General features: G+C 37.6%; 1 protein-coding gene across 1 annotated transcript; it reads left to right on the top strand.

The window, feature by feature from the left end:
* The first annotated feature begins 19,822 nt into the window (after positions 1–19,822).
* LOC147620345 (putative alkaline/neutral invertase F) lies at positions 19,823–23,061 on the top strand. The gene is made up of 4 exons (XM_086772549.1): positions 19,823–20,857; positions 20,972–21,406; positions 21,499–22,057; positions 22,497–23,061. Exons 1-4 carry the CDS (start codon positions 20,447–20,449, stop codon positions 22,790–22,792), a joined length of 1,701 nt encoding a protein of 566 aa, XP_086628675.1. The 5' UTR covers positions 19,823–20,446; the 3' UTR covers positions 22,793–23,061.
* The last annotated feature ends 881 nt before the right edge of the window (positions 23,062–23,942 follow it).

Here is a 23,942-nt window from a genome sequence, read left to right as displayed (position 1 = left end):
CCATGCAAGCTTGAATGCACATGGTTCGCATTCTTTCCTCTAGATCTTGAATGCACATGGTTCGCATTCTTTCCTCTAGATCTTGATTCCTATCAATAAGTCTTATAACTTTCTCTAGAGTTACACCCACACACAATAATCCCTGTAAAAGGACCTCTTCTTTCTCTAGGTTGACTGTTAAATTTGTTTGATGTCTAGCCATCTTGTGACTGTACAACAAAATTACAAAAGATTTTAAAAAGAAAATAATATTCTCCTTGTATCACAGAAATAAAAAATAATATGAGTTACCCAAGACCTACAACATCCGCAAATAACTGTGCGGACTACCCAACCTATGCTGCTCTCACCAGCTGTGACGTAGTGAATCTAACTATATCTTAATCATACAACTTAATCAAAGAATACATTAAACTCACATAATCCTACTATTTCTACATTGCAATACAAACAAATCAACCTTCTCAAATAGCAAACAAGCATGCATGCGATATACAAGGTTCTTATCACATAAGCAAAGAATCATGTAATCTCAAATAAACATTCACATGATATAAATCTCTATCAATTACAGCACAGCATCTCAAGCGATCACAATGTATGTGTCTATCGATTCTATCATCATCACCATGCTCGACAACATGGTTAGTCATAATGACCAAAATCCAGCCAGGGCTTTCTCGGGTGCCCGTCCACCCAATCTTGTCCTCTTTGGGTTTTACCACATGGCTCCCAGAGGGCATAAATCTCGTTCTCTGTCCGGCATTCCTTGTCTAAGGATGGCGGGCTCGAATCTCAAAATCTCCTGTTGAGCCTTATCATACACATGCAATATTAATCAGTCATACGGGTGTATATCAATCATTCATCTCAAAACAAAGCAATCATAACTCATTGATATACAGGTGTATATCAATCATTCATCTCAAAACAAAGCAATCATACATATCATTTCACACTCATCTCTAGTCCATAATCTTTCAAGGCATGCATATTCAAATCAATCACAATCGATTTCAAGTATAAAAAAAGATTTTAATTTAAATAGTATTTAACTTCTCTTTATCTTTTAAGTCACATGGGAATCCTTGTTTTTAACATAATCAATTATCATGTTCTAACGAGCGAGGTCATCTCTAGTCACTATAGCTAAGTCTTAACTGTGCTTATGCGTTAGTCGATCTAGTATATATAGATAAGATAGTCAATCTTGATAGCAATTTCTAAGGCAAAGCCTAATAAATGGTCTCTTTGGGTGAGTAATACCTTTCAATTTATTTGGAATTAGAGAAAAGTCAAAACTACAGAGTTTTAGGACTTCTAATGCTCTATAAAGCACGTCTAAGTGATGGTTCTCTAAAAATGAGTTCTAAGGTGTCTTTGAGAGCATTCAAAACATCCAAAGTTGTGTTTTCAGCATGAAACTATAAAAAATAGCCAAGTGCCCCACTTTGCACTCAAATAACTCAAAAACGAAAGGAATTTTTGTTTTCTAGAGTGTCATACACTCTTATAGAGTTTCTTGCCATCTAAAACTTTTACATCAAAATCTGATTCTAAATGGTGGGAAAGATAAACTCTTTGCAAAGTAGCCCCTCATGAAGGTTTTACCTAGAATCTAGTCATAAACTAGTCAAATATTCTATTTTCTAATTCTTTTATCTCCAAAATTGTTTATTCTATGAGTCTTTAGACTTAGGTGATCATTTTTAATTAATAAATTCAATCGTTAAGTGTTCCATACCTCAACTTAGATTCTCTCATATACATGCTTATTGATTTATTTATTTAATCTCAAAAGAATTTAAAGCAAAATAATAAAAAGAGTGTTTGTGTACTTCCCCGATATATTTTCTGATGTCTTGATTGATTTGGGAATCCATGTCTACTCTCTAGAAGTTGTGGAAGAGCAAGTCTCTCAGATCTATTGTCAGGGATGTAATCTGCAACAAGTAGAACTTCGCGCATAGTTATCAGATTCTAGTCGTGTGGGTACTTAAAATTACTAGAACGCATGCAGTCTACAATCCAGTACGGGTGGAATTCCAATATCTCTTGTATCTAAAAGTCGACTCCAAAAATAGGTCATGTTTTACTTTTTTATTAAATTTCAATTTGCATGTCCATCTACACACTTAAAGGCTTCCTTTGAGTAGACTAACTAATTAAAAACTCAATCTTGAATTTTCACTTAATTTTAACACTTAAAATCTTTACTGCTGAAAAACCACTGAAAACCTACTGGAATTTATTTACTGAAATCTGTAGCATCCAAAAATTTGGATTATCTATAATCATAACTTGGTTAATCTCGGAGGTATGTTACATTCTCTCCCCATTAAGAAACCAGAATCTCCTCGATGTTAAAAATATCTAATCCTCAATCATAAGACCTTAAGAAAATGTTTTTCTTACTCAACTATTATACTTGATATAGTAATTGAGAAGCCATATGCTTCACTTTTAAGAAAAATATAAATATCTGTGTCTTCGTCTTTAGATTTCTTCAAGTAGCCTTAGAAAGAACGACTTGACGACTTGCTTGTCTAAGATCTTAACTTGATTCCTCATTTCTTACCTATCTCTTGGATAAAATCAACATACTCCGTAATTATTGTATCTATTAGAATATCAATACTGTAGCATTCTTTTCTCTAAGTATTGTGCTCTCTTCCATTCATATCTCCGATAGATCCTATCTTGGATAAATGATTTTATATGTTAATTTAGTTATTTATACTAGTTAAACTCTAGCATAAGAGCTTCTAGTCTTAATTCTATTAAATTTAACTCCAAATAAGAAACTAGATAGATCTTGAGGTATTACACAAGGTATCTTGATCTTGTAAATCTGTCAATATCCAAATCATAAACAAGCCTTCTTGGAATCATAACTTAATAAACAATAATAAATCTGATGAAAAACATTATCGTGGTATTGTCTTAAACTTCAATGTAATCAATCGATTTGCAAAATCTTATTTTCACTTTGCTTGCAGCTTTAGACTTAGTCAAATTTCTTCAACAGGAGAGCGATCCTCTATCCAATTAAGGAGCTTCTTTCATCATTTAAATTTATCTATACAAAAAGATAAATTTAACTAAATTTTCTCTTAAAATTTAAATAAAAATCTCCATTAATTCCTTTACACTAGGAATTACACTTTCCTCATTTAAATATTTGAATTCCAATATGGTGAGAATTCCTCTTTCATCATTTAAATTTATCTATACAATAAGATAAATTTAACTAAAATCTTTCTTCAATTTTAAATAAAATATATATTATTTTAGCATCACAATTTTTCTCTTACTTCATTGAAACACATGGATTTCCATTGTCATGGGCATTACTCTTTTAACATAAAAATGGATTACTAGAAATTTCTCTTTTTCCTACTTAACTATTTATGCATAAACATAAAAAATAATTTTTCATGATTATAATGATAATCATTCAATTAATCTAGGATAATTAATCCTAGAATATGGTAGGAAGTCCTCTTTTCATAATATAAATGAAAATGATTTATGTGTTTATTTTTCAGAAATTTTGCTATAGCTCCGCGCTCTACTATTACTGATAATTCTCAATAAATTTGAAAGAATAAATTTTAGTATTATTCATGTGATTAGAATAACCACTAATTGGATGATTATCCAATTATGGATTGATTCTTAATTTTACCATAAGTTAAATAGCATAAAAGTATTAAAAAGCCATTATTTTGGCCTCCAATTAGACAAGCATAGAAATTACTTTTAGATTAGAGAAATGATTCATGAGAAGCTTCATTTGAATTGAGAATAGGTCATAGGAATGACCATTCTTTGGGGGAGAGAGATAAATGCTAAAAAACCATTATAAATTAAGCATAAATGAAAATTTATGTGTTTCTTCATTACAATACATTAAAGAACTTCAATAGTATTCAAAAGCCATTCAAATTAATGCTTCTCAAGCTTGAGAAGGGTTGAGAAGAGAAACATTTTTAAATTTAAGAAAAAGAAGACAATAATCCACACTTTACTCCCTAAATTACTTGATTCTTTGATCACAGTAGACGCCCCCAACCAATCAATTGGTTTGGTATGTTGTTGGAGTCTCCAAGGAAGATTGGCTCCCCCTCTCTCTCTCTCTCTCTCTCTCTCTCTCTCTCTCTCTCTCTCTCTCTCTCACACACACACACACACACACACAGCAATTAGGCTCAATCTGAAACACTGAAACGTAAGTCTCTCTCTCTCTCTCTCTCTCTCTCACATACACACAAAGCAATTATGCCTAATCTTTGTCTTTCACTCTCTCTTCATCTTTCACACACATGCACATAAAGAAATTATGCCTAATCTCTGTATCTGCCTGATCTTATTTGAGGACCAATTGTTCTCTCTCTCTCTCTCTCTCTCTCTCTCTCTCTCTCATATGGAGAGTGTTGAAGTAATAAGGCTGGAGTAGATTGAAGTAGAACCGGTTTTAGATTTACAAATGCAAGGACAACCACACTCTCAATGGATTTTCACGTCTCCAAAAAGAAGAGCATAATTAGATCCTGGAAGGATTTTCAAAGAAGAGAGCAAAGAGCCACGACGACCAAACATAAGACCAAAGCGATAATGGTATCAGATGAAGATCGAAGGAACGTAGCAAAAGAAAGAATTTTTGTTAGCTTGGTTAAGAAATTGTCATCTTTTGGGAAGAAGATGGGCTCCAAAGTTATATGGATGAGGTCTTATAGGATGCACGTAAGGCAAAATACGTGAGGGGCATGCCAACTCAGATATGGTTCGTGCATTCAAAGAGTCAAGGTGATGAACTTCTCGTAAAGCGAGGTGCATTGACTTGTTTAACAAGTGCAATAAATTGTTATGAAGATATTACCATTACACGCGCTACAAAGCTACTAGATATACATCCTAGAAATTTATTTGAAGCCCAAAAGAGGCTTGGTGAAAGTTCATTACGACTAGATTTGTGTAAGCGCCAACGCCCTTAAAGCAAATTTGATGAGGTCAAAGATTTGGTTCGTGCCTTTTGGACCAAGAACACCCATGTTTCTCTAAACAAGAAGGATATCTGTCGTCGCCACAACGGATTAGAAGATGCACCTATGAAAAACATCCAATCCACTTTCTTGATGAGACACAGGTAAGTTGCCTATGCAAACTATATAGATGCAGAAATGTTTGTTTTTTAGTATCAATTTTTTCTTATGTGAATATTTTCAGCATTTGCATGAGTTATACTTCAATAGACCTGAAAATTTAGCATGACTTTGTGCTTATGCTGCTCTTGAAAGCATAGAAGTATGCTTATGTAAAGCAATGCACATTCAATTTGAAAGTGTTGTTAAACCACTACATAGGTGCTTTGAAGCATTGCACATGAGCTTGACTCAATCTGCATGGTGCTTTTGCAGTACTGTATATATGCTTGATTCAATGTGTGGTGCTTTGAAGCATAACATAGGAGATGAATGTTGTGCTTGACTCAATCTACAGGGTGCATTGCAACATTGCACATATGGTTGATTCATTCTGAATGGTGCTTTGAAGCACTGCTTATATGCTTTAAAGGACTACACATATGCTTCATTCATTCTGAATGGTGCTTTGAAGCACTGCACATGTTCTTGATTCATTCTGAATGGTGCTTTGAAGCTTTGCATGTGTGGTTGGTTCATTCTGAATGTGCATACATATTTCTTGCTTTTTTTATTATGATGCATTTCATAAAAGTAATAAATTTTCTACTTCTTATGTATGCAAACAAATTTTGTTTTTGACATTCAAAGCTGCAAACCCACAATTGGTTATTGGTCAGTGTAGTTTTCAAAAGTTCAAGCCATTCTTTGTGTGCACAAGCTAAAAGACAGAAACACTTGTTGTTGCATCAAGCATATGCAGATGATATATCTCAAGGAGGTAGCCAATCGCATTCGGACATCCTCGTATGGACACCATGGACCATTGTGGATGCAATTGTAGAATTTGCTTTAAAGTTGACATGGTTGGGAAGTTGTTGCCAATGAGCATGTGTTTAGTGGGGTCACACAGATTTGGGAATCTTCTGTGTGTCCCAAACCCTCTGATTTTGCATTTCACAAGCTAGGATGCCTAATGGGCGAGTGCAAATTGTGTGGACCAGAAAGGAAGCTAGATATTTGTCCAACCGAGCAAGAAAGTTCCATGAAAGTATGCAATGTAAAAATCTTTGAGGACATTATTGTGGGTGCTGACAATGAGGGTAAAGCAAAAGTAAGAAAGGTCCTCTCTCAAAAGGACATGCTTGTTGATAATGTATGGAAGATGTTGTAAGGTCACACTACACAATTCATTGCACACAATTTTGTGTACAGGTGGCAAGGTGAGCAATTTCGACAGTGCATAAAGAACTTTCCACAAGACGTAATTTTGTCAGCTGTGGATTTTGTAGAGAATTACTCGTTTAAGGAGAAAAATGAGATACAGTCCATGCATTGGCACATCGATCAAGTCACGCTATCTGTACACATAACCTATCATCGACAAGGTTGAAGATGACACAGTGATCAAAGAGGTGCACTTTTATGTCTTAGATGATAAAGCTCATGATACACTCTTTGTGCAACATTCCTTCTTGATGCATTCATAGTGGTTACAGAAAGAAGGCTTGGAATTTAAGAAGCATTGGGTATGGTCTGACGGATGTGCTGCTCAATTCAAGGCTAAACGTCCATTTTATTTTGTGAGCAGGTACTATGCCATTACCAATATGGAGATGACATGGAACGTTTTTTAGTCTAGCCATGGTAAAGGTTAGCAAGATGGAGCATGTGCAGTAGTCAAAAAGGCACTTACTCTCATAAGCAACTCAAGACAGATGGTGCGGATTTGAAGTGTGTGGCTGATGTGGTGGCATTCTTAAAAGACACCATGAGCACTGCAGCAAGTACTAGCTATATTAAGGAGAGTCTTGTGATGTGGATTCTCCTCTCCCTCTACCTATTTTTCATCATTCACTTCTCAACCCCTCTCAAGCTTGAGAAGTTTCTATCTAGTTATTTTTAATGCAAATCAAGCTTTCTCTAAGAGTTTTAATAATTAATCACAAAAAAGTTAATCTTTATGCTTAATTAGGATGCTTTTTATGTATATCTCTCTCTCCCAAAAGAATAGTTATTCCTATGACTAATTCTTTAGCAAATGAACGCTTCTCATTGATAAATTCTTAATTCAAAATCAATCTCTAAGCTTGTTAAGCTAGAGGTTAAGAAAATAGCTTTTTATGCTTTTATGCTAATAACATTATGGTAAACTTATGATTTAATTCCATAAATTGGATTTAAGTCTAAGGATAATATTCTATCATAATTGTATTACAAAGTCTTATTCTTTTTAGAAATATTAAAAATTATCAGTAATAGCCAGCGAAGCTATGGCAAAATTTTCAGAAATTAATACATAGCTCATTTTTATGCATATTGTGAAAAGAGGACCTCCTACCATATTCTAGGATTGAATATCATATGCAAAAAGAATGATTTTCATCATATTCATGGAAAACTAGTTTTTAGTGTTTATGCATAAATAATTAATTAAAGAAAAGAGGATTTTTAGATAAATTGATTTTATGTATGAGAAAATTTAAATGATAAAAGAGGAATTTCCATGACATTTGGAATTCAATCATTTAAATTGTAAAAGTGGAATTATTGGCATATTTGAATTAATGGATATTTTTATTTGAATTTAAAGAGAAATTTTAGATAAATTTATTTTATGCATGAGAAATTTTTAAATGATAAAAGAGGAATTCCCATGACATTTGGAATTCAAGACCATGAAAAAATCATTTGATACAATTGCCAACACTCCATGAAAAACTCCAAGGCAACATTAAAGGACATCAGTGCTAATACAAATCAAGAAACTCGTTATGTGGCATGGCTACAAAATGTGCTTGTATGCCATGGGAAACAACAAGACAGTGCACCATAAGTGGCATCCACAAACTATCATGGATGAGGATGGAAATAGCTCCCATAGACCTGAATATATTACTGGGAATCAACCTTAAAAGGATTAAGGGAAAAAAGTTAAATTTGCACAAGAGTAGCAAACAAATGGAGATGTGCAAATAGAGGAGAAAGAGGAGGGAGTGCAAAGAGTATGGGAATCAGACATTCATGATACAATGTGGGTAATTTGTCATACAAAAATTAACAACAAAGTCACTTGTCAAGCATGGGTAGGTGGCCAAGCAAGGAAATGTAGAAAACAAATCAAGCAAGTCAGGAAGAGGGGTCTCGATGCCAAGTTAGCATGAGAGGGAGAGGGACAAACTGAGGTGGAGACAGCATGAGGGTGCATGTTGAAGGACAAAGAGAAATGGAGAGAGAGGTAGAGAGAGAGTGTGTGTAGTGGGAGAGAGTGTGTGTAGAGGGAGAGTGAGAGAGGGAGAGAGGGAAGGAGGGCCTAGAGAGAGAGAGAGGGAAAGGGCTAGACAGGGGGAGAGAGCGTACGGTGGTAATGAGAGAGAGAGAGAGAGAGAGAGAGAGAGAGAGAGAGAGGGGGGGGGAGGGAGAGGGAGAGGGAGAGGGATAGACAGAGGTGGAGAGAGCATGAGGGTGCATGTTGAGGATGAAGAGAAAGAGAGGGAGAGAGACAGAGTGTGTAAAGGGAGAAAGAGAGAGAGGGATAGGGATAGATAGAGGTGGAGAGAGCATGAGGGTGCATGTTGAAGGAGGATGCGAAAGAGAGAGAGAGATTACGTAGAGGGAGAAAGAGAGGGAGGGAGGGAGGGCATGTAAAGAGAGAGGGGGAGAGGGCTAGAAAGGGGGAGAAAGCGTACAGTGGCAATGAAAGAGAGAGGAAGAGGGATAGATAGAGGTGGAGAGAGCATGAGGGCACATGTTGAAGGAGAAAGAGAAAGAGAGGGAGAGCGATAGAGCGTGTTGGTTTTAATGGATTGGAGGGGGAGAGAGAGCATGAGGGTGCATGTTGAAGGAGGAAGAGAAAGAGAGGGCGAGAGATAGAGATAGAGATAGAGATAGAGTGTGTAGATGTAATGAGGGGGATTAGAATTAGACTCAAAGAGAGCCCATGGGCATAGGTATGGCCAGGCAAGTATGGAGGCCCAACATTAATGAGTGTGAAATGGTGGGCAAGTATATAAGTGAATATTGTAACTATGGTCATAACATAATTTTACCAACATACTTTTATCAATGAAATCATACTTCTTGGAGCTTCATGCTTCTTGGCTATGGTGGTACTCCCTTGAGTGCATGTGGTACTCCATCTTGAGTGCATGTGGTACTCCATTATGAGTGCAATCTTCTCTCTTTCTTTTCCCCATCATTACATTTGTAATGAAGGGGGCTTGGAATTAGACTCAAAGAGAGCCCATGGGCATAGGTATGGCCGGGCAAGTATGGAGGCCCAACATTAATGAGTGTGAAATGGTGGGCAGAAGTGAATATTGTAACTATGGTCATAACATAATTTTACCAACATACTTTTATCAATGAAATCATACTTCTTGGAGCTTCATGCTTCTTGGCTATGGTGGTACTCCCTTGAGTGCATGTGGTACTCCATTTTAAGTGCATGTGGTACTCCATTATGAGTGCAATCTTCTCTCTTTCTTTTTCCCATCATTACAGTGGTATCAGAGCCTTGTCTTTGATCCAAGATTTCTTAAAATTTTAAAAATTTCTTGATTTTCTTAGAGTTTCTTGGGAATTTTCTTGATTTTGATTGAATTCTTGATCAAGAAATGGGGCGGCATGGGGTGTGTGGAATGCTGGGATTATCTTGAATTTTTTATTTGGGTAAAGTTTTGGGGTCATGGGTTGGCTAAGGATAAATTTCTGAGGCAGCCGCTCCAAAATTTGAAAAAAGGGAAAATCAAAATTGGGGGAAATTAGTTGCTAATCTTGATTAAATTTGTTTTTTATTTCCCTTCATCTCTACATGCTCGATTTCTGAGGGTAATAAGGCTTCCTTTGTTTGCCATTGATCAACATGTTTCTAGGGTTTTGACGAAGCCTTTCAAGAGCTTTCAAATGAGCCTAGTAATGTGTGATTGGATCGTAGAGATTTATGGACTAAATCATGCAGTTTCAAGCGGCTATTTTGCTGCGATTTTACTTCCACTTAGCTTGGCTAATCTTAGCCTAATCTTAGCTTAGTATCAAAACTTACAAGGAGGCAAGATGAGCCACAAATTTTTAGCGCAACATGAAGCGAAGAACGTTGGCTACTGCAGTTTTCTACAACCATCGTGGGGGTGATTCCGTGGATCTAATGCCTATCAAGATTTTCCACTGATGTCTTGCAAATATTGGAGTCTTTTGGAGGTGCATGAAGGTTATGGAGCATGGAGAAAAAGGTGCATGAAGGGTATGGAGCATGGAGAAGAAGGTGGAAAAAAATCCGTAAATTGATCTTTAACAATGTGGGCAAAACTTGAAGATTTTCTACCATTGGTGAGTGGCTATTACCATTAATGCAAGAATTGATGCATTTCTTGAAGGTTTGGGGTAAGAATTAGGGTTTATTACTTGGAAACCCTAATCAGTTATCATTGGCTAATCCCTCATGAAATTAGTATTGCTTAATCATCATTAGAATCATTAATGATGCTATTATGCAAACTAATGATCCATATAAGCCATTGAGAAAACCCTAACTTTCAATTGAGGAAATTTGGCCAAGTTTCAAGCAATGTTGATTACCATGGCTTCTCATAGGCTATTGGAAGGCCTACATGCTTGAAGATCATTTGCATTAGAGCCATATTGATGGTTGACTACTTTTGGGATGCTATGGGAATATGTGACATTCTATTGATGTGATTCAAGATTGCAATTAGCATTGTTATCATCACTTGGTGTTTTTGGATGTTGCCTTATGTTGATTGGATCATATGGGATGTGAAGAAGAACATAAAGCATGAGTACATGCTATTGTAATGATCATATGATAAGCATGAGTCATGCTTAAAAATAGTTATCATCCTTACATTTTGAATTGTACACCACTCTCACACACATTGTATTCACTTTGATTCATAGAATCTAGCATGTGTGTGAGGGTATCCTTTGTTGAAATATACAAGTGAATAGGGTGTGTGCGGGAACAAGCCCTTGGCAAGAGGCTGTAAAAGAGAATCTATAAATGTGAGAGAACCTGTGAAAAGGTGAGAAGAATCTACTGGGAGAGAATAAACGGTAGCATGAGAAGATTTAGGAAGTGTGGAGATATTCTGGGAAAAGTGAAGAGGTGGAGAGAATCAAGCAAAAGAGGTGGAGTGAATCAAGGAGAAATCAATGAGATTAGATGCTTGGATGTAAACACTATAAATTGAGGCATTGGCCTAATGAGAATTTGCTGGCTTTTTATTATCCATGCCTACATTAAGTTATTTGTTAATTACTCACTAATCACGTCTTAATTATTTGCTAATCACTTTGTTAATGATATTGATTCTAGCATTTGATCCACCATAGCTCATCACATTGCTATAATTTCAACATGGTATCAGAGCCGTGCCTAGAATCCATTAAGTTTATAAGCCCATTATCTAGTTAATTAAGATTAGTAGATAATTAGAAATTAATCAAATTTTTAGTTATTTTTCAACTCACCTCTATACCCCTAGCTGGTGGAGGAGCTCTAGCTCCTTGGACACTCAACATTAGGCCAAACCCTTCTAGCCACAAACAACCAACATCCTTGTGCTCCAGCTAGTCGAAATAACCCAGCAAACCGCCGCTGGGACGAAGGAGAAATCGCGATTTTAGCCAACGCAGTTTTTTCTGAGGAAATTGCAGATCTTGTCTTCATCCAATCAAATTGCTCTAATTCCTTATAGCTCCAGGGGTTTTCAAGCATGCTCTACAAGCTGGTGAAGTCAGAATTGAATTTGATCAAGTCTACAGTGAGATCCAAGCTCTTCATCAATCTAGACTCCCCGCATACTCTGTTTTCTGCACACAAAACAGTGGATTAATTTGCTAATCAGTGATTAATCAGTGCTAATCACTATTTTTGGTGCAATTGAGGGTTCAAATTAACCATTAGGTATCTGATACAGATCCCTATAACTTCAGATTGCAATTCAGAGTTGGTTTGATACTCCAACCATTCCGTACAAATTGGTTACCCTTGATTTAATATAATTTCTGGTAAAATTGTGCTGATAAAATTGTGGTAATCATCATTTTGCATTTAACCCTTGGTTAATGCCTGTAAATCTCACTCAAATTCAAGATTATTCACAGCCAGAGTTGCATTTGGGAATGTGCATAAGAATGAATGCTATATGCATTATGTATTGGGCACATTGCAAAAGTGTAAAAATGGGATCAGACACTACCCTTGTCCAGAATAAGGCAAGAGGTAAGACCTCCCGCATAGATTTGGGTTTGCATTGCATAATGACACAAGATAAACATCAAAAGCCCAAAAGAATTGTCAGCAAAACATTTAAACATGTTGCTCACATGGAGCAAGAAGACCTGACGGACAAGCTCATGGCCCCAGCCATGAAAGAAGAAGAACATCTCTTTCCAAGAAGAAGATCCACACCAAGAAGATCTAAAGGAAGCATTGAAGGAAGACATGGACACGAGAAGAGAAGCTGCCACAAGAAGACTGAAGGAAAAGGAAGACACGGACGCGTGAAGAGAAGCTACCCCGACAAAAAGACTGAAGACAAGAGAAGATGTGAGGCTCCAAAGAGTGAGGAGCCATGTGAAAATCTCTGAGAGAGAGAGAGAGAGAAACCCCACAACCCAATGTAACCTGCCCCAACAAAGTAAAACCACCTTTGAGCCACCGATGATGTAGGCCACGTGGGAGATGTATGTGTGAGCACTTTAGTCAAGGTCACGGGCACTTGTAGTAAGCCTTGGACACATAGAGAGAGAGTGTGTCAAGGACTATGAGTTTAGGGACTTGAGGCACTGGTCGCGGGCTATCAAGTAAGAGAGAAACTTGGTACAGGGTCCAGGTGTGCTAAGTTAACTTGAGGGGAGGTGTGCTAGACACTGGTCGCGGACTATCAAGTAAGAGGGAAACTTGGTATAGGGTCCAGGTGTGCTAGGAAGTATTCACTTGCTTGAGGGGAGGTGTTGAAATATACAAGTGAATAGGGTGTGGGCGGGAACAAGCCCTTGGTAAGAAGCTGTAAAAGAGAATCTGTAAATGTGAGAGAACCTGTGAAAAGGTGAGAAGAATCTACTGGGAACTCCAAATTTTTCGGAGATCATAGATTTAGATTCTATTCTTCAAGATCTTTCCAATGATATGTCACATGGGGGGGTTTTGACAAACTTTTGAGAACAAGTTCACCATGATCCCATTTTTCAAATGGGAATGAAAAATTTCCCAAATTATCTAATATGGTATTATAAGTGGATATTGGGCAATTGCTTTTACATTTTGATTGAGATTTGGGCCAAATTGTAGGGAAACTATGGCAAAAATTTTATGATTTTCTGCACTCTAGAGTGGGCAAAGAAGTGCAATTCAGTCCCAACTCGCTCAAGATCTCTCAAGGGCCTTTGCAAGTCTTAAAAGATTGTCTTAAGGCGGTCCTAACTAGCTATCAAGTGGTTGATTCGGACACCATCTCAGGGTACAAAGTGGACAGTTCTGTCAGGCTCTGAAAACCCTAATTCAATCAAAAATGGTGCGGACTGAATTGAAGGTGTTTACATAGCTTGAGAACACTACTAAAGAGCTTCCCAAAGAGCCAATAAGTTTCCAATTCCATGACCGTTTTGATGGTCAACCCCTCATAGTTGACTTTTAGCTAAAAGTCAAAACAGAGAGGTATAGGGGTGTCTGAAGCGGGGATCGAGGCTAAAAGTGTTGTTCTCATCGAGACGGACGTGGCAAGTCTTTGATCTTTCAATTCTGACATCGGTAGCACCAAAAAACCTCATTTGGTACTATGGGTGACCGTGAACAAGAGGGAGTGCCTTTACATAACATGAGTGATCACATGGTGAATGAGTGAAGTGCACAAGTTTTCTTTGAAGCACATTACGTTGGATATGCTAAAGGTTACTATCACCAAAGCTATGAAGGATGCACAAAGGGATATTTGCTTCCAAAACAGTGAGCTTTTGAGGCAAAATAGTGAGCATATGCGGCAAAGAAATGTTCTCATGGAGCAAATGTCCAATGCTATGAATGAGGGCTTCAAGAAGCTTGGAGGTGGGATAAATGAAGTGCAAAGGTGTGTGGAAAAGATTGACACTTCCCTTGATAGGGCAAGAGGCTGGTCACAACCACAAAGGTCATTTCCAAATCCATCATTATCTTGTGGGCTTAATCGGCATGGAAAGGTTGAAATTGAGGTGGAAACTTTTAGAGGGTACAATCAAAGTATGAAGACAACACTTCAAGAGAACACAAAAGATGTTTCTCATGTTGATTCACCATTGTCAAAGCCAAAGCTCTATGGAAAGGAAGAAAAGCATAGGCAAGATTTGATGGAGTCAAAACAAAAGGAAATAGCCATAATTTCCAATGAAGATAACAAAGATAGGTATGCACGGTCATATGATGAGGTCATACATTCCAAGTTACCAAAGTCCTTGACAAAGAATGAATTTGTGGATCATATGATTTCTACTTCTATTGAAAGCTTATGGTTCAAGCATGGTGAATCATTTGTAGAAGCTTTGCTCTCTTTTGTGATGGAGAAGGAGTCACTTGTATCCAGTTCAAGGAATTGATTAAGATTCCTCCCTCCAGCTTTTGAGGTGTAAAGGTGTAAGAACCTCCCCTTCTGTTCTTGTAATCATCTCCTCTCTAAAATAGAAGAAAGATCTTGTTTTACGTTGTTTTGGTCTAGAGAGAGAAAATGTCTAGAGAGAGGTAATTTAAAATTGAGATATCTTTGGATACAAAAATTCTCCTAGTGTCTAAAATGGATTCCCCTGAAACAGAAGTTCAAAATAAACTTTCCAATGTGCATTAGGAATTAATTGAAAATGGTATAAGGGACCCTAACCTAAGGGTCTACATTTTCAGAAATTTTTAGATTATGGTCCAATTAAGGTTCCAATGGACCAATTGGATTAATCCAAGTGTTGGAATGAGATAAATCCAAAGAATAAAAGAAAATATCCAAAAATGAGTAAATGCTCACATAAGATGAAGAGTTGACTAAGTACAAGGTTTATTAGTTAAAAATTAAGAGATATTACTAAAAAAAAGAGATATTTTGGAGTAATGATGCATTTTTGACACCTTGGTAAGGAAAGGGGGACCTTTGAGGTAGGGAAGGGTTTTTTAATTCAAAAAAATGTGATATTTTTATCTCTCCTCTCTCCTAGAACAAACTAGATAAAAAAGGGAGCCAAACTGGTCCAAATCTTGTCCAAATTGAGTCAAATTGAAGCTGAAAATTTCTAGAAACTAGTTGGACTTGGTTAGTGACCTCCCTCACCTATAAATAGACCCTCATTCCTTTGTATTTTCATATTGGAGCTATATCATGCTAGTATTATCTTAAAATAATCATATTTCTAATATCACTTAAATTTTCCTTTCTCTTGGGAGTTTGGAGATTCTCTCTCTCTCCAACAACTCTTGAAGTTGCTCTTCTCCTCTTGGTGGACCAATTGATTGGTTGGGGGTTTCACTGCTAATAAATAATCAAGCCAAACTTGGAGGTAAAATTGATTTATATGGTTTTTTTAAATTATCTCAATGACTTTCTTCTTCTCAACCCCTCTCAAGCTTGAGAAGCTTTCAAAGCAATAGGTTTTCTTCAAATCAAGCTTTCCCAAAGTCTCTTGATGTCTATTTAGATTAATGTTGAATTTTATGCTTAATTTTAATATTTTTCTTTAAGAAAATCTCTCTTGAAAAGATTAGTCATTCCTATGGCTAGATCTTAAGAAAAGGATGATTCTATTTCATAATCTCTTTATCTTAAGCTAATCTCTAAGCTTGTCAAGCTAGAGAAAGAGATTAGTTATTTTTCACGATTTTTAATCTAGAAAAAAGAAGGATTAATTCTCTTAATCTTGTTTATGGTAGGAAAAGTCCTATAAATTCATCCTAAATGGATAGGAGGTTATGTTGAAAGTTTCAAAAATAAGGAATGATTATTTTGGATTAATCTAGATAATTAATCATAATTATATATTAATTATGGTGATAATTATGCTATGAATGCATAAATCTAATTTCAAGTTTAAAAGAGAAGTTTCTATCATATTTTCATTACATGCTTTTATTCTTTTAGAAAAATTGAGAATTATCAGTCATAGTAGCGAAGCTATGGTAAATTTTTCAGAAAACAATACATATCTTATTTTTATGCATAATGCTAAAAGAGGACTTCCTACCATATTCTAGGATTAGACATCTTACGCAAAAAGAATGATTTTCATCATATTCATGGAAAATATTTTTTTTTGTATTTATGCATAAATATTTAATTAAGAGAAAAGATAAATTTTTGGTAATTTTATTTTTATGCAAAAAGAGGAATTCCCATGATATTCGAGATCCAAACAATTAAATGTTAAAAGATGAATTTTAGGAATAATTCAAATTATGAGTATTTATCAAAAGTGAAATTTTGAGTATTAGTTATTTTTCATGATTTTTAATCTAGAAAAAAGAAGGATTAATTCTCTTAATCTTGTTTATGGTATGAAAAATCCTATAAATTCATCCTAAATGGATAGGAGGTTATGCTGAAAGTTTTAAAAATGAGGAACGATTATTTTGGGTTAATCTAGATAATTAATCATAATTACGTATTAATTATGGTGATAATTATGCTATGAATGCATAAATCTAATTTCAAGTTTAAAAGAGAAGTTTCTATCATATTTTCATTACAAGCTTTTATTGTTTTAGAAAAATTAAAAATTATCAGTCATAGCAACGAAGCTATAGTAAATTTTTCAAAAAACAATACATATCTTATTTTTATGCATAATGCTAAAAGAGGACTTTCTAGCATATTCTAGGATTAGACATCCTATGCAAAAAGAATGATTTTCATCATATTCATGGGAAATATTTTTTTTGTATTTATGCATAAATATTTAATTAAGAGAAAAGATAAGTTTTTGGTAAATTTATTTTTATGCAAAAAGAGGAATTCCCATGATATTCGAGATCCAAACAATTAAATGTTAAAAGATGAATTTTTATGCAAAAAGAGGAATTCCCATGATATTCGAGATCCAAACAATTAAATGTTAAAAGATGAATTTTAGGCATAATTCAAATTATGAGTATTTATCAAAAGTGAAATTTTGAGTATTTTTATTTTTATTGAAAAATATGGGTAGAATTGATTTTTGTAAATCCTATGAATCTTTTATTCAAAAAGAAGAATATTGAATATATCTTAATTGAGAAATTTGAGAAAGAATGTGAAAATATCCACCGAGAAAACTTGGATAATTCTTATATGAGAGCCTCCAAATCACCCTTTCTTCTCTACTGAGAGGATCGAGGATCCAATGAGTAAACGGAAGTTTAGAATTAGTTCACATTAATGAAGCTTAAGGAATGAAAATACAATACATAAATACTCTTTCTGAGTTTTTACTATTCAATTCTGATAAGGTTTATTTTTCCTTTTTAAACCTTCAACAACACTCTGATACGTAGATTCAATGGGATCGAGAAAAAGTACCTTTATCTAGGCTAAGCAATTGGCAAAAACTTAGAAAAGTCCTATGAGTATCGAACGTAGAAAACGGTACTCAAAGTGGATGTGATAAGATGTGATGTGGATCTGAATGAATGTAAATGAATGTGATGGGATGTAAATGGATGTGATTAGATGAGATGTGAATGTGATAAGAGGAGATATAAATGTGATATGATAAGATGTGAATGTGATGTGATGTGATGAGATGTGGTGTGATGTAAATCGATGTAGATGTGAATGTGAGGAGATGTGGACGAGATGTGATAAGATGAGGTGTGGATCTGAATGAATGTAAATGAATGTGATGGGATGTAAATGGATGTGATTAGATGAGATGTGAATGTGATAAGAGAAGATGTGAATGTGATAAGAGGAGATGTAAATGTGATATGATAAGATGTAAATGGATGTGATTAGATGAGATGTGAATGTGATAAGAGGAGATGTAAATGTGATATGATAAGATGTAAATGAATGTGATGGGATGTAAATGGATGTGATTAGATGAGATGTGAATGTGATAAGAGGAGATATAAATGTGATATGATAAGATGTGAATGTGATGTGATGAGATGTGGTGTGATGTAAATCGATGTAGATGTGAATGTGATGTGGACGAGATGTGATAAGATGAGGATGGATGTGACGAGATGTGAATGAATATGGGATGTGAATGGGTGTGATGGGTGTGAATGGATGTGGTGGATGTGGTGAGATGTGAGTGGATGTGAGTGGATGTGGTGAGATGTGAGTGGATGTGGTGAGATGTGAATGTGATGATGTAATGAGATGTGAATGGATGTGATGTGATGTGGATCTAGTTAGATATAAATGGATGAGATATGATGTGGATAGATGAGATGTGATGTGATGTGGACTTGGGTAGATGTGAAGTGATGTAAATAGATGTGAACATGATGTGATGATATGTGGGTGTGATGTGGATCTGAATGAATGTAGATGGATGTGATGTGATATGAATGGATGAGATGTGATGTGGATTGTTGTGACGTGGATAGATGTGATGTAATGTGATGTGGACCTGGATAGATGTGAATGGATGAGATGTGATGTGGATGGATGTGACGTAATGTGATGAGGATAGATGTGGGCAGTAACCCGCAATTGCCCTGGCCTGAGGAGTGCTCTATTTGTGCAGATGAAGATGATCTTAAAAGTGGACAAAATTGTCTGCCGAGCCTAGAAGTCAAGGATAAATGTTGAAGAGGTACTTGCAGTCAATGAAACGCGGGAAGAATGTGAAGAAAAAATCAATGCTATCAAAGCTAATCGGGCTATCCAGGATAAGAGTGGAATGAAGCAGGCCACTAGTTCACTGCCGAGGAAGAAGAGTTAGCACAAGCAATTTTGGCTCTAACTGACGTAAAAAACTCTATACATGATCTGAGCTAAGCTTCTCTAAAAAGCTTGATGTTTAAGGCCTGATGGTTTTTGTTTTTTTCTCTCTGAATAATACTATAACCTCCATTCTCATTTTAAAAAAAATGAGGTTGTGGAATCACGTTTACACATATGAGAGGGAATTTTTCCCCCTAGAAAAACATGCGCGTCCAGTGTCCGGTCTATGAAGGCCGTAAATTTACGTAAATCCAAGGTATTTTCTAGGCAGTGTACAATACTACCTAGCTAAATTTGAGCGGATTCTGAAGAATCAAATCTTGCAGACCTTCGGCTGAGCTGGCTCAAAGCTGTTGACTTGGATCTTTGCTTGCACAATGATATTTATATTTTTGAGTTAAGACTCGCCAGCTAGGCTTGCTTTGCTGTGGCCGCAGCAGTAATGTGGTGACAGGTAGAGCGGGAGTCGTTGTTGGAGTGCGTTGGTGCCACGTCGGACATGCTCTCACGAGAATTTCAACACTGCTATTGTTGGTATGACAGCTTTTGAATAGTTAGAACTTAGAGGTAATATAAATAATTATTATTGATTCAACAAAAAGAATTTGAACATTGATAAAAAGATAGAAAGGGCGGCGGTGGCCCAAAGTCAAAGCATTTGTGCAAAATTTGGATTTTGCACATGCATTTTGCGCTTGAAAATCATAAGGCGTTCTTTGAGAATTTAAAAAAAAAACGAAACTTGATTAATTAAGGCCTTTGCTCTTCTTATCATCTTATATAAACTGGTCTCCCTCCCGACTCGTTAATACCTGTTTCGTCAATTCTCTCCGGCCATTGTTCTCGTTGTTTCGTCAATTCTCTCCGGCCATTGTTCTCGTCATTTTGTCCGGCAGCTGTCTGTTGCGTATCATCGTCTGCTCGCCGCCATATCCAGAACCTGGAAGATTTTGCCCTAGCCTATCCTACTGGTCTTGATTCTTCACACACTTTCGACTTTATCTTCTTCTTTTGCTCTTCTGCGCCAAAGTCTCATCACTTTTTGCGGCAATCAAAGTGGTCGATTTTGAGCCTAACTCTGTGCGTCTGTCCGCCATAGCCAGACCTGAAGCTTTAGACATACAGTCAGTCACATACTTTCAGGACCTCTAGTTACAGGATCTCGCCATATCCTAAAGCTTCACGTTCTGCATTTGGCCATAGCTGCGATGCCTTCACACCGCTGCCCTTCCTCGCCATAACCAAAAACTCCACGTTCTGCATTTTTCCATAGCTGCAAATTCTTCACTGATTTCTTCTGCAATCAGGCAAAGGGAAGAAATCGTTTGCGGCAGCGGGCGAAAGGTGCATTTTGCCATTAATAATCACTTTAGTTTAGGCATCACAAGCTGCAGACGATCAATGCCGCCTGCAAGTATGTTCACAGTGGCACCACTGTCGTTGGATTTGGTGAAGATGGAGGGGAAAGCAGAGGGCAAAGACAGGGCGGGTAGGGCGAGGTCAGCAAACACTGGAAGTGAAGAGCAGCAGCGAGGCGCAGTAGGCAGTGAGCAGCAGGCGCGGATGCAGCACAGCAGGACAGTGAGCTCGGATTGTCTGGAGGGCTTGCTCAACTCGCCGAGTATAAGATCTCTAGCTTCGATGACGGCCGATACTCCGCGCTCTGATATATCGATGCTACCTTTCGAGCCCCAACCGACCTTTGTGGACGCGTGGGATTGCCTTCGCAAGTCCATTGTGTACTTCCGAGGCAACCCCGTTGGCACCATAGCTGCCGTGGACCCCTCGGAAGAAGCCCTCAACTACAACCAGGTACTACGCCTTCCTTCCCTCCCCTCTCCTCCCGTGCACGCACGCACTCTCGCTCTCATTGTGATCACAGACTTCCCTCAGCTTTTTCCCTCTTCTTTTTTGGGCGCGTGACAGGTTTTTGTTCGAGATTTCGTGCCCAGTGCCCTGGCCTTTCTCATGAACAATGAGCCAGATATTGTCAAGAATTTCTTGCTGAAAGCCCTCCGCCTTCAGTCAAACTGGGAGAAAAGGATCGACAATTTTACCCTGGGTAAAGGGGCCATGCCAGCCAGTTTCAAGGTGCAGTACGATCCTGTGCGCAACAATGACACAATAATGGCCGACTTTGGGGAGAGTGCCATTGGGAGAGTTGCTCCTGTGGACTCAGGCTTCTGGTGGATAATCCTTCTTCGCGCTTACTCCAAGTCGACGGGTGACCATACCCTTGCGGAAAGGCCCGATTGCCAGCGCGGTATGGGGCTCATCTTGAACCTGTGCTTGTCAGAAGGCTTCGATACATTTCCAACCCTCTTATGTGCCGATGGTTGCTGCATGGTGGACCGAAGAATGGTGAGTATGATGTTGAGAATCTCTTTGCATTCAAACATCCATGTACACCTTGGTTGTTTACATCTCCAACACGCCAAAAACCGTCTCTGCAGGGTATCTATGGCTATCCCATCGAAATCCAAGCTCTTTTCTACATGGCACTTAGATGTGCAAGGATGATGCTTAAGCCAGATGGTGCTGGCAAGGAACTCATCGAGAGAATCGATAAACGCCTGCAAGCATTAAGCTTTCACATTCGATCATACTTCTGGCTTGATTTTGAGCAGCTGAACAATGTGTACCGTTACAAAACAGAAGAATACTCGCACACAGCTGTAAACAAGTTCAATGTCATTCCTGACTCCATTCCAGACTGGCTGTTTGACTTCATGCCTATGAATGGTGGCTATTTTATTGGGAATGTGAGCCCTGCAAGAATGGATTTCAGATGGTTTTGCTTAGGAAACTGTGTTGCAATTTTGTCATCTCTGGCCACTCCGGAGCAAGAGGCGGGGATCATGGATTTGTTTGAAGAGAGGTGGCAGGATCTCATAGGGGAGATGCCTCTGAAGGTATCATTTCCTGCATTGGAAAATCATGAATGGAGAATTGTAACTGGTTGTGACCCCAAGAACACTAGATGGAGTTATCATAATGGGGGCTCTTGGCCAGGTATGATGAACTTCAATTTCCTACTCAGTCAGCCCCTTGCTTTGTATAGATTGATGATTCCATGTCCTCATTTGTCTTGTTTAGATTAGCGGCTGGGTTCAAAAACACACCCATCTGGTTGTAGATGGGCTATGTATTGGTAGTACCATGGTTTTGTCTATATGGTTGTATGTGTAGACTTAAAATCCCTTACAAATACACCCGCATGCCATCTGATGATGGCAGGCAGAGCGGCGGGCTGCTCATGGACAGGCATAATTGCCTTTCCATAGCCTGCCGACCCGTGTGTTCGTAGAGATTGTATGATCTTTTAATGGTGTATCCAGTCGATCATCATGTACAGGCATTGTAGAGATTGATGTGTTCACGTTCTCGCTCTTATCAAATTTACTAGTTTCATGTTGCTGCTTTTTCTAAGTAGTTCTTTGTTCTTGTGCAGTGCTCATATGGTTATTTACAGCTGCTTGCATCAAAGCAGGAAGGCCTCACATAGCTGGGAGAGCCATTGAACTTTTGGAGGCTAGGCTTTCCCAGGATCATTGGCCTGAGTATTATGATGGGAAGTTGGGGCGGTACATTGGGAAGCAGGCTCGGAAATTTCAGACTTGGTCGATAGCCGGATACTTGGTAGCCAAGATGATGTTGGAAGACCCTTCTCATCTGGGCATGATTTCTCTTGAGGATGACAAGAAGATGAAGCCTTCCATGCTTAGATCAGCCTCTTGGACAGTCTGAGAGTACACACAGACCATTGACACACCCTTAGGGTCCCTTAACTTAGTTTTTACTTGCTTAATAATATTCCCCATTGAAAACATTTCGTTATGGCCTTTTAACTATTTGTTTTATGTTTTTTCTTTTTTAATCAAACTTATGCCATGTTACAAATATTTTGCATCAAAATTATAACTTGTATGGTGGAAAATCCAGAGGACACGCTTTGATATATGATCAAAAGAAGTTGGAAAGCAACGTTTGTAAAGAAGAGCAAAAAGTTGATGTTATCTTTCTTGTACTGCAGGAGATGGTACTCTGAATGTGTGTTTTTTTTTTTTTTTTGGGGTTGTATAGTTCACAGTCAGACCTTCAGATGAGTCATATTTGAGTCCTTGACATTTTGTGCGGAAGTGTGGGCGACACGCCTCACCCACTCCCCCCCCTTGGAAGCACTGTTGTGCGCCCATGCACTCTCCTGTTGCTGAGATGGGCTGTCTGAGGTCTCGTCTGTAGATAGTTTTAAAGTAATTGTTGCCAAACGTCTCTTCTTATCGTTGGGGGGGTGTCAAGTTTCAACACTTATCTGTACCGTACAGTTGACGATCTGGCGAAATTCGCCGAAGCCACATCAATGATCAACCAACGTGCTAAGGATCTTGCAACACTGAAGGGAATAATGGCACACAGTGGATAAGATGTTCTGACTCGTCTTTAAAATAAAAATAAAAATTTAAAGGCTTTATATTAAGAAGTTAAGGGAGATCACATTACGTGAAAGCCCATCTATCTAAAGCGACGTTCCATCGAGCGCCATGGATGATGGTAGGTACTATACTACTAGTTAACAAAAAGTTATTGCATTCGATATGTGGGCCCCTACATGCCTATTTAATGGTTTTGGAATTCTGCGTCTCCGGCTTAGGTGAAACTTCATATATCAATCAAGGGTGTTTAAGACTACCAGCCTTCCACTAAAAAGGTTGAGAGTTGTAGGTACCTTTGTGATAAACAATTGTTGGGCGACAATACCCTTTACAAATCGCGGGCATGCTCACGGAAAAGGTACCCCACAACTAAGAGCTGTGGGCAGGCTATTCCGCTCGAAACTGGAACGGTGGTTATTGGGCTCTAGTCAGCAAACACATCAGTGCTGAGAGTGCATGGGTGT

This window comes from Cibotium barometz, chromosome 32 (assembly GCF_041138505.1).
Source record: "Cibotium barometz isolate CiBa-2024 chromosome 32, ASM4113850v1, whole genome shotgun sequence".
NCBI classification, from domain to species: Eukaryota; Viridiplantae; Streptophyta; class Polypodiopsida; order Cyatheales; family Cibotiaceae; genus Cibotium; species Cibotium barometz.
This window is presented reverse-complemented; position numbering and strand designations above follow the sequence as displayed.